Source organism: Sus scrofa, chromosome 2 (genome assembly GCF_000003025.6).
Source record: "Sus scrofa isolate TJ Tabasco breed Duroc chromosome 2, Sscrofa11.1, whole genome shotgun sequence".
Classification (NCBI taxonomy): domain Eukaryota; kingdom Metazoa; phylum Chordata; class Mammalia; order Artiodactyla; family Suidae; genus Sus; species Sus scrofa.
Genome location: NC_010444.4, coordinates 119,471,893 through 119,484,123, shown reverse-complemented (window position 1 = coordinate 119,484,123; position 12,231 = coordinate 119,471,893). Strand labels below are relative to the sequence as shown.

Below are 12,231 nucleotides of genomic sequence, written 5' to 3'. Positions count from 1 at the left end.
TCTAGATTTTTGATTTAACAATTTTAGTAAACAGTATTTTTTTAGAGAAATGATTGATTCATCTGGATTTTCATATTTATTTGCAGTCAAGCAAAATAGTCTTCTGTGATTCTTTTATTTTCCTTTGTTTCCTTTCCTTTTTATTAAGTATATTTGTGCTTTCTTAATTTTAATTCTTAGGTTAGCTAGAGGTTTATCTATCTTTTTTTTTTTTTTTTCCTTTTTAAGACTACACCTGCAGCATATGGAAGTTTCCGGCCTAGGGGTCAAATTGGAGCTGCAGCTGCCAGCTTACACCATGGCCACAGCAACACCAGATCCGAGTTGCACCTGTGATCTATGCTGCAGCTCACGGCGATGCCAGATCCTTAGTTCACTGAGCGAGTCCGGATATCAAACCCATATACTACAGAGACAACATCAGGACCTTAACCCACTGAGCCACAGTGGGAACTCCTGGTTTATCTATCTTAACTGGTTAAATTTATTCATTAGGATTATCATTTCTGGTTTTTATTTTATTATTTTTTTCTTTGACTTTTCTTAATTCATTTTTTTCTGTTTTCCTTTTTTTGGTTGTTGAGTTTTCCCTGATCCTCTTGAGCAGGGTGTTTAGTTCATTTATTTTTTTTCTTTCTTGTTTATGAATATAACTACTGAAACTGCTAATTTTCTTCTGATGATTGTATTCTAGGGATATTTATATGTAGTGTTACCAATGTTTTCTAATCAAATTGCAATTTTAATTTTGATAGCTCCTTTGACTCTAGAGCTTTAAGAGAGTTGTAAAATTTTATGTACCAGGGTCTTTCTGTCTTCTCACTTGAATTATATCTGTATTATTTCTGCAGAATTACCTAATGAACTAAGTCATCTAGTCTACTCTGTGTTGAAGGCTCCCTCTCTGTGCCCTTCTCCAGGTGGTCTCCCATGGCAGCCTTAAGGAAGGAGAGCAGTTCTGCCATAGGTGGCTGACATCTACGGTTCCCAAGCTCTGCCAAGAAAGTTCTTGCCTCCCAAGCTAGGACCCAGTCCTCATAGAAATATCAATATGCAGGGGAAACACATCTGCAGGAATGAGTTATTATGTCTTATTCATTTATACTGACCAACGGGCCAAGTCAGGTGCACACTCGGCTTTACATACTTGTGCAAAACCAAAACCTTTCCTTTTTTCTTTCTCTTTGATTCCATTAAGGTTTCCAGCAGGTACTTCCTGCAAGCAGATCTGTAATACCCTCTGAGCAGTCTCTCAATGCTGCCCACTTTCATGCCCGGTTCAGGGTAGGATGTCCACTTCCTGGTATTTCCCTCTCCTCAGAAGCCCTGTTTGGTAGCTGTAGTCTTTCCTTGATAACAGCCCTAAACTAATACTTGATTTTCCTTCCAGTGTGAGCAAGCCATACGGTGTCTCTGTGCTGCAAATTATGCCCATCACTAGACATTTACTTTTTGTAAACACCAACTAATATTAAAATGTTAGGATTCTCTCAGCCTGTATATAACAAAAATTCAAAAAGTACTGGTTTTAAAAATAGTTGTTTTCTCACATAAAAAAAAAAGGCTGGAGGTAGTCAGTATAGCTGCTCAAATTAATAGATAATTGCAAAAAATCTCAAACATCACAGAAGTCCTAACCATTTGTTAATATTTTCTTTATATTTTCATGATGTACAGTTTCTTACCTTCCACATTTATATAGAGAGACCTGTTTTGATTTAAAATTCTCAAGCAAAAGTAAAACACTCAATTGAAAAGTTATTTTGTTCCTATGAGCTAGAAGTTCTTAAAATTTTGCAGTAAATCCAAGGGCATATATAGGTGATTTATGAGTTTAATTTTCTATCTAGCTGTAGAAGAATGAGCCTATGATGCCTCTTTCTGAAATCAATTTTTTAAATGATAAGTTCATGTTCATCACATTGGTTTGAATTTTCAAGCAGAAATGCTCTACTGGGGCCAAGTGGTATAGTCGTAAAACTGTCAACCATACTGAAGATTTTTCATTTCCCTGAGGCAAATCTGAAAAATAAAACCCTGGGACTACCCGCAAAAGAATCGTCAACATCCATTCGAACACAAGTGATTATCTTCTTTATTTTCTACTAGCCTCTGGGAAAAAATTATTTTTCAAAACAAGAAAAATAAGCTCTGATGTTTTTAGGCATTGGGAAAATAAATATTGACTATAAAGTCAGATCCAGGCTTGATGCTTGGCTGTGCCATGTTCTAGCTATATTATCTTAGAAAGTGTATTAACTAAGATGCTTAAAATTGATTTATTTACACCAAAGCATAGTTATGTGTGTTGAGAAGAGTGTTTAGCACACAGTAGGCCATAAAAAGTAAGGATTATTATTTTTAAAATAAATATTCACATTTTTTTCCTTTTTATACAAACCTACCTTTAAATTGTCTTTAACAGCTACTTTTGAGGCAGATTGACTGTTGTTTCTCTGGCTGTTGTTATTGTTCAACAACAGATATTTGGGGCCCATCCTCTGGCAAATGACAGTCTGTTGGAGACTACCTGGTTAGGGAACATTAATATTTCTGAAGGACTGCAAAGTACAGGCAGAAAGGCTGGGAACTCTTTAAATCACTTTCTCTTTTTAGTTTCCAGGAATAATATAGTTAAGTTTAAACAAGTGAATATTTTGTATGAGAGCAGTAATTTCAAGGTCAGCCAAAAGGAGTTCAAATTTTTTTTTTTTTTTTTTTTTTGGCTGTACCCATGGCATGTGGACATTCCCAGGTCAGAGATCAAACCTGCACTACAGCAGCAACAAAGCCATAGCAGTGACAACACAAGATCCTTAACCTTCTGCACCACAAGGGAACTCTTAACTTTTTTTTTTTTTTAACGTGAAAACCGTAGAGGAAATTATCTCTCCTTATGTAAGCAATATTGGTTACCTTTTATTCTGATTTCAGAAGTCAATATGAACCAACTTTATTCCAGCTCTGTCACTTTATACTAGTGGATTCCGTAGGTGAACTATAAAATTATACACTTACTTAGAGTGTTTAGGAGAGTAATACAGATATTTTGTTAATAATTAAGCCTTATGTAAAAAGAATCCAGTGCCTAGGCATAAGAATATATTTGATTTTGCCTAACTCTCTGGGGCAGTTCTATACATTTTGAGTATATTATTCTCTGACTTTGGGATGAATCATAACTGTTTCACAATTGTTCAATTTGTAGTAAAAATCGCTGCATAATTATTAAAACAAAACATTTGGCCCTTCTGCATCTTAATTTTATGATCTGATTTCAGGGGAACCCAGTTGACAGCTTTCTTCCTTCTTCCTGTCTGGAATAAGTTTGAGAATTGGAAAGAAAGAGGTAACATGATCTCTGTTTGCAATAGATAATGTAACAATGTAAAAGGAAACCCTAAAAGAATCATTCTAAAAACTAAAATTAAGAGACTTGATTAAGTAGCAATGTAAAAAAAATTAAATAAAAATCAGTAGTCTTTTGTATACCCAAAGAGTAACCAACTAGGTGATATTGAGGAAAGGGAAATCACAGCTGTAGTTGTAATAAAAAAGATTTTTAAAACTTAGGAATAAACTTAAAATATTTACTCTTGAAAGATGCAAAAGTAGACTTGAAAAAATGTAAAAGCATACCTTGTTCATGAATTGGACAACTCTACATCACACATATGTTAATTCTTCTCAAGTTAGTAAAAAAATATATATATGTATAATGTGATTCCATTAAAAATATTGAGATTTTTTTCTCCTAAAATAGACTCTTGATTCTAAAGTTATTTTGGGAAATGAACAAGCAAAGAAAGGTAAGAAAACCCCAAAAAGAAGAGAGGAACTAGCTCTGTAAGTTGTTAAAACATTTTATAAAGCCCTTATAAATAAAGAAGTATGTTCACGGATACATAACTAGATATAGAGAATTATAGAATAGAATAAGAAATTCAAAGTAGAGCAATTATATGTGAAAAGTGGCACCTAAAATCACTGGTGAAAATGTACTATTTTTAATAAATGTTTTTGGCATAACTGGATAGCCATTTGGGAAAAAGTAAAATTGAATCCATGGCTCAGGCTGGATATGAGAATGAAATCCAAATAATCCAAATATCTAAATGTAAAAAGTAAAACTACACAAGAAAACAAGGATTTGTTTTTTTATAAACTGAGCCTTTCCAATTATAACTACAAATCCAGAAGCATCAAAGAATGTCCTAAAACATTGACAAACTTGACTACATAAAAACAAAAAAACTTTTTCAAAGCAAATGCCACTAAACAATTTAAAAACCTAGAAGGAAATATTTGTAATTTACATCACTAAATTATATTATAATCGCCTAATTGATGAAGCGCTCTTAAAATCTGGAAAGAGAAAAGCCAAATCCCACTGGGGAAAGATGTGAACAGAGTTTTAAAGAAAAAACCAATGTCTTGGTGGCAGTCATGGTGGTGGTGGATGTGGTGGCAGTGGGGATGGCTATAATGGATTTGGTAATGATGGAAGCAGTTTTGGAGGTGGTGGAAGCGACAATGATTTTGGCACTTACAACAATCAATCTTCAAATTTTGGACCCATGAAAGGAGGAAACTTTGGAGGCAGAAGTTCTGGCCCCTGTGGTGGTAGAGGCCAATACTTTGCTGAACCATGAAACTAAGATGGCCATGGCAGTTCCAGCAGCAGCAGTAGCTATGGCAGTGGCGGAAGGTTTTAATTATTACTGCCAAGGAGGAGTCTGCTACTACAGGCTTGTCAGCTCTTAAAAAACCAGAAGCTCATCAGTCCAAGCTCATGGCTAAAAGGAACATCTTTAAGAGGACCTTTATCTGAGCCACTCACTGCTCACATTGTTTTAACTGCCATGCAGTAATCATTAGCTGCTATGCAGCTGAAATTAATCAATTCAGTTTTGTGAATGGACTTTGGAAAATAAAAATGCATTTAACTTGGAAGTAAAAAAAAAAAAAGAAAAGAAAAAGCCAATGTCCTTCAACATCTGAAAAAAGGCTGACCTTCATTCATAACACGAGAAAGGCATATTAAAATCACTAGGAGATAACATTTTTCATCTATTCAGATTGTCCAAAATACAAAAATTGATGAAATACTGTGATGGCAAATAATAAACAGGTACCCTCAGGCATTGCTAGTGGGACTGTAAAATGGTACAACTTAGCCAGGGAAAGGAATTTAGCAATATCTAGCTATGTTGTCTTTGCATTTATCATGTGACTCAGCAGTTTCACTGAAGATACACTTCCCCAAATATGAAATACTGATGAATTGTTACTTGCAGTGGGGTTCGGGGCAGGCCACCTGCAAATATGCCACTTTGGCCCATTGTTCTGAATTCAAGTTACCTGAGAAACAGCTAGTGCAAGAAGGACACTCTGACCCTCTCCTCTTTACCCCTGAAAGCAGAAGATAAATCTCCCATGTGAAAGACAACTTCCCTGCACCAGAAAGTAGAGACATTTTTCTTGTTAGGAATGGGGAATTCAGGCTGGAGAAGCTATATGAATAAATTCTGCTCAGTTTCTTTACTAACTAGTACCCAAGCCCAAGTTCCTTTGTCTTGTCAGTTCTTCACAAATTGATTGTTTCTTTGTCTAAAAAGTATAAAATCTGCCTGCCTTGGTAATTTCTTTGAGTCTCATTCATATTTTTATGAATTCTTTTTTGTATAAGATTAAAATTTGATTTTCTCCTGTTAATCTTTCTCATGTCAATTTAATTATTAAGCTACAAGAAGGACCTAGAAGGGTAGAAGAAAAAAATTTTTCCCCATAATTTAGCAAAAGATTAGAAATACACCAAACATTAATAAATGACTGTTTAAATAAAATACTATGTGTCCTTTGAAAAAACGAGGAAGGCGTTCCCATTGTGGCTCAGTGGAAAGGAACCCAACTACTATTTGTGAAGATGCAGTTCAATCCCTGGCCTTGCTCAATGGGTTAAGGATCTGGCGTTGCCATGAGCTGTAGTGTAGGTCACAGATGCTGTGATCTGGCATAGCTGTGGCTGGGGTTTAGGCTGGCAGCCGTAGCTCCAATTTGACCCCTAGCCTGGGAACTTCCATATGCCTCACTCATAGCCCTAAAAAAAATTTTTTTTAAATGAGGAAGATGTCTGTGAATTTATATCAAGTGAGTTACAAAATATATAAGGTGTAGAATATTATGTATTGTGTTATGGGTTGAATTGTATCCTTTAAAAAGATATGCTGAAGTCTTCATGCCCAGTACTTGTGAATGTGTCCTCACTTGGAAACAGGGTCTTTGTTGATGGAATCAAGTTACAGTAAAGTCATACTGGATTAGGGAGAACCCTAATCCAATGGTTGGTGTCCTTATAAGAAGAAGGAAATTTGAACACAGAAACACAGACACACAGGGGAGAAGGACATACAAAGACAGAGGCAAAGACTGGAGTACCACTTCCACAAGCCAAGGAATGCCACAGGGAGCTGGTGACCACAGAAGGAGAGAGGCCTGGAACAGTACTTCCTCTAAACCCCCAAGAAGGAACCAACTCTGCTCCACCATGATTTTAAACTCTGGCCTCCTGAACTGTGAGAACACATTGCCATTGTTATAAACCACCCAGTTTGTGATACTTTGTTATGGCCACCCTAGGAAACTAATGCCATATGCTACATGTTTTCATAAGAAAAAAGGAAAAAATAAGAATACATATATACTCATTTTTTGCAAAAAAATACCAAAGAACATGCCATAAATTAATAAAAATGATTATATTGAAGATCAGTTGAAAAGGCATGCAGAGGATGTCTTTGGAAGCAAGACTTCTTTATTATATATATTATATCATGTCATATCATTTTGATGGTACATATATTACACACGTTTTACGTATTTTTAAAAAGTAAGCTGAAAACAGAAGAGGAAACAGTGAAATGGAACACATACACAATCAACAGAATCCAAGTACTTAAAAACGGATCCCATTACTGCACAGAAAAGACAGATTTCAGAAAACTCTTGAACACAACACTCTATCTGGATACCCCAGGTAGGACATATTCTAAGGACAAAAAGAACTGCAAAATCATCTTAAGCTTTGCTCAGTTTGCTGTTAATGGTAATATTCAGAGTTGTAATTTGAAACTGCATCATTGTTGCAAGACCAAGTAAATAAATAAGTTAATATTCTAAGGAACTAATATTTTCAGTGTTTAAGAGAAAAGAAATACAAATATAAAAGAAGTTAAGGAAGGGAAAATCTCTGATGTTAAGTTAGAATTGGTACAAAATATAAGACATGAAATTATACAATGAAAATATATTTTGTAGCTCTGGCTATAGAAAGGGCCCACAAATGATGATGCAGGCAGCTGCCTAATCTGCATATTGCAAAGGCCTGTTCTAATTTTCTGTTTATGAAATTCTTACTACTTTTTACAATTTTCTATCCTAATAAAACATTAAAAATCATAAACAAAGCATCGTGCATATAGTTACTATAGTCTCTTATAGTATCTAGCCCAGTGTTGTCTCTGGCAGAGACCACTCAGTTCAAGTTACTGATTGACTATTTTGTCTTGAGGGTACCAGGTTATTCTAGACAGTTACAAGAACTCAGGCAGTGCTGTGGCAACAGACCTCATTTGGGGTGAAAGGTCAGTACATAAATTAGAGGGATTTTACCTTCTCAATACCCCTAGCTACCTTCCTCCTAGTGCACGTGGAAGGGAAAGAAGCACATCTTCTCTCTCCAAATCTACCAACTGACTTGTGGGCAACCCTCCAGTCTGAACGAGTGGATGCCCTTCTCAAAGACCAGACTTCCCATTTGTGTCCTGTACTCCAGGGCATACATGCTCTCCATCAGTCCCCAACTTGAAACAACACACAGGCACCAGAGACCACACATCTTCTTTAATCACACATCTTTAGCCTACCACCTCATTTCACTGATCACTTGCATCACAAAACTATCAAAATTAGTTGTCTAAAGACATCATTTCTTCTCCTTACCTTCATTATCTCTCCAACCCCCTCACAGGGTTTGGTCTTGCCACCCCATGGACACTGCTCTTGTCAGGGTGTCCGGTGGTCTCCCCATTGTCAAATGTGGCTATCAAGTCTCTCTTTTCAAGTCTCTCATCCAAAGAGTTGATCATTCTCTCCTTCTTGAAACACTTTCTTCCACTTCTCTGTCACCTGTGTTGGAGGGCTCTAACTAAGACTCACTTCTCAGATTTCAACTTATACTCTCCCTCGGTGAGCTCATTCAGTGTTTTAAGATATTTTCTACATGCAGAGGAAGACCAAAATTCATATCTTTAGCGCCAGTCTTTTCCTAGGCCTCAGAAGCATTTATCTGTCTGTTTAACATGCTTACAAGGAAGATCTCTGGAGTTAGGCCCCCAGGCTTGTATCCCAGTTCCTAGCTGTATGGTCTTGTGTTACTTAACTTGATCTGTAAAATGAAGCTAATTAGTATTTATTTCACTAGATTATTTAGAATAGTGCTGGCACAAAGTTAAGTATTGGATAAATACCCTATTTGTTTACTTGTTTGAATTCTCTACCAGAAGTTTGGAGAGAAGAAACCTTGTGTGTATCTTATTCAACAGTGAATTCCTAAGAGCTGACATAGAGTAGCAGCTGGATATTGATCAATGAATGGCTTTATCCATTCCTTTAAAGGAAGAAAATGCAGTGCATCCAAAAAACGAGCTGAAATGTGACACGTTGCCCATGTCTTGGCTGGAGGAGTCATCTCTGGCTTTTTGCAACTTCCCAGCACTGTTTCTTTGGTATCTCTTTTCTCAGTGGCCAAGTCCTAGAAGTGCAACTGTGAAAGTCTTGCGTTTGATATCTGATGGTGTGGGACATGCTCTGTTTTGTTTCTTTGAAAATGTGAAATTTATTTATTGTTCAAGCTCATCAATAAGGTTTTTCTCATTTCGATTCAGTTTCACCAGCACTTAGTAGAAACCTAGAAAGAAGTTCTATTATGTAAAGTCTATATATGGATATATAGATATATATGGATATATAGATATTCTATATATATATACCTTATGTCTATATTTGACACGAAAAAATTTAGGTATAACAGTGAAAAGCAATGAATTTTCTTGGTGGTTAGGGGACAGGGGAAGAAAGATTTTGCCAAAGAAGAGGTGGTAAGTGCACTGTAATACAAGCCACCACCCCACCAGCACGCCGGCCCCCCTCCGGCCCCGCCCTGATCCCGACCCCGCCCCCCCTGTACCGGGGCCCAGCTCCGCCCTGCCCTCAGCCCCGCCCGCCCCGCCCTCAGCCCCGCCCCGCATCTCGGCAGGGCTGTGTATCCCCGAGGTCTCGCCGCCCTGGGAACCGTGCACGGAGCCAGCGTCTCCCCTCGCCCGAACCCACTCAGACCTGGGGGGCCGCACGGGACCGGGCGGCTCGGCGTGGAAAGATGGCCGCCTTGACGACGGTGGTGGTGGCGGCGGCGGCCACAGCCGTAGCCGGGGCTGTGGCGGGGGCGGGAGCAGCCGCAGGGACCGGCGTGGGAGCCGCCTCGGTGCCGCAACAGGTAAATCGGGGAGGCGGGCGTGGGCCCCAGGGGCCCAGAGGCCCCGGAGGCGGGACAGGGCCCCGGGCTAAACAGGTGTTTTCTGCAGCGCGGCCCCGGAGACGGGGAGGCACGGTGTTAGCCTCCCTTTGCTCAGGGCCTGGCACCCGCCACCGTTGCGCTTTGTTCGCTTGTGCATTTAACTGCTTTAACGGAGCCATCTCCCTTGTGGTTTTGGAGTGGAAGAAGACTTGGGCGGAAACCCTGGCTCTGCTGCTGCTTAGCCTGTGATAAGAACATACTTATCCTCTCCAGTGATTCAATTTCTTCTCTAAACATTGAATCTGATAATATGCATCTTCCTGAGCTAGGGACATTATGTCTAGGAAGCCCCTCGTACCGTGCTTGTTTGAAGGGAGATTTGATGCCCAGTGGTGGCTGCTCAGTTATTGTAACAGCGCCGAGAACACATGGAGGAATCAAATATGGGGTGGTCTGAGGCAAGTGTATTACCAAAGATCTTCTTAGGACCCCTTTTCCGCAGGGAGGACCTGAAGATCCTTCATGAAGAATTGTTGGATCAGGCTGCTCAGGTCAAAGATCTTGCCTCCTCTCATTTTCCCACAGTCCACACCCAAACCCCAGCAATTCCTATCTGTTCTGCCTTAAGAATAAGTCTAGAATCCCACTCTTCTCATGACCTCAAGTACTACAACTCTTGTTCACGCTATCATTTCTCCCCTAGCAGAAACACTTTCCTAGTTGATTTCTCTTCTTCCTCTCTTATGTCAGTCCAGTAATGACACTTGTCTGGGTCCATTAGAGTAAAGCAGACATTTTTACTATGGTCTACAGAGTCAGGAAGCTGCCCCCACCACCTATCACCTCCCCAGTCCTCTGCTCTGAGTCACCTCTAGCCATACTCACCTCCTCGTGGTCCCTCAGACATGCCAAACACTCTCTTATCTCATGAGCTTTGCAGTTGCTATGCCCTCTGTTTGGAATGCTCTTTCCTCATGGTCGCATGGCCAGCACCATCACTGCCTTCAGATATATTTGTTCAAATGCCATCAGCTCATTGATTCTTTCCATGACCTCCCCAAATGAAATCCCCTTACCTGGCACACCCTGTTGTCTTTTCTGGTTTTGTTTTGCTCCATGGCACTTATTACCATGTGATATATTACATATTTTATACCTATTGGAAAAATCTTTTTCCACCCTATCTGGGAATATAAATGCTGCCTTCTTTGAAGGAAAAAAACTTCTCGAAATTTTATTCACTTTTGTATTCTCACCACCAAGACTGTGCCTATTTAGTTCAGAAATACAGTAGATGCTCACTAAATATTTGTATCCTAGTGCAAACCTGACGGCAGGCTGTTGTGAGCTGAGGATGACAGGTTCCATCTTTTTCTTCCTCTAAGGAAATACAGTCTTTATGTATATAAATTCAAGAAATTCCACCTCAGACAAATTCTCGCACACACCTATAATTCTTTTTGTTATTCTAACTCAAGCCCACATGTTTCAGGAAAACTATAAAATATGGAAAATATGTAATAGGAGTTCCCGTCGTGGTTCAGTGATTAACAAACTGGACTAGTATCCATGAGAATGCGGGTTTGATTCCTGGCCTTGCTCAGTGGGTTAAGGATCCGGTGTTGCAGTGAGCTGTGGTGTAAGTCACAGATGAGGCTTGGATCCCATGTTGCTGTGGCTGTGGTGTAGCTACAGCTCCAATTCGACCCCTAGCCTGGGGACTTCCATATGCCACAGGTGCAGCCCTAAAAAAAGACAAAAAGGCAAAAAAAAAAAAAAAGAAAAATACATGATATATAAAACATTTTTTAAATGTTTTAAATATATTTTTTTTAAATACATGACCCTAGTGTTTTAGCCTTCTTGCTGGCTTTCTCCATGAAACCTTCCTGGCTTATGTTAGTTGAAAATCACTTATTCCCTAAATTCTTATAACCATGTTTTACCTCCTGGTTTGCATTACTCACAAGTTGCCTTATGTTGTTGATACACCCTCTTATTCATTACAGTGATTCTCAGAGGTTTGCCTTCCTTGGTGTTGGATGAGAATAACCTGTGGAGCTGTTTTAACTGTTGTATCAGTTCCTAACATTTAGCAATGTCTGGAGACAGTTTTGGTTGTCCCAGATGCAGCAGGGCTGTGGGAAAGGTTGTGTGTGCTGCTAGCATCTAGTGGGTACCGGCCAAAAGACAGCCCCCAACAACAAAAAATTATCTGGTCCAAAGTATCAGTAATGGTAAGGTTGAGATACTTGGCTTTATACCCTGCCACCAGTTTAGGGAAAGCAGACTCTCATCCTTGCAACAATAATGAGGTAGGGGAAAAAAAAAAAAAAAAGGAGTTCCTATCATGGCTTAGCAGAAATGAACCTGACTGGCATCCATAAGGACATAGGTTTGATCCCTGGCCTTGCTCAGCAGGTTAAGAATCCAGCTTTGCCGTGAGCTGTGGTGTAGGTCTCAGACACGGCTCTGATCTATTGTGGCTGTGGCATAGGCCAGCAGCTTCTGCTCCAATTCAGCCCCTAGCCTGGGAACCTCCATGTGCTGTGGGTGCAGCCTTAAAAAGACAAATAATAATAATAATAATGAGGTAGAATTTCTCAAGGGTGTTTGGGTTTTACAAAAAGGAATTAGAATCTCTGCTGTACCATATT

The 12,231-nt window shown here is 39.1% G+C and overlaps 1 protein-coding gene and 1 long non-coding RNA gene across 2 annotated transcripts in view; both read left to right on the top strand.

Annotated features, from left to right (window-relative positions):
• The window catches only part of LOC110259444, an 87,465-nt gene extending 84,149 nt beyond the window's left edge, over positions 1-3,316 (top strand). The window contains exon 3 of the long non-coding RNA XR_002341855.1: positions 3,282-3,316. This is a non-coding gene — a long non-coding RNA (uncharacterized LOC110259444). The remainder of the gene's footprint in view (positions 1-3,281) is intronic.
• The window catches only part of CCDC112 (coiled-coil domain containing 112), a 37,402-nt gene continuing 28,489 nt past the window's right edge, over positions 3,319-12,231 (top strand). The window contains 2 exon segments of the mRNA XM_021084645.1: positions 3,319-3,349; positions 9,317-9,553. Of these exon segments, the coding sequence (XP_020940304.1) occupies positions 9,437-9,553 (117 nt within the window). The 5' untranslated portion in view covers positions 3,319-3,349; positions 9,317-9,436.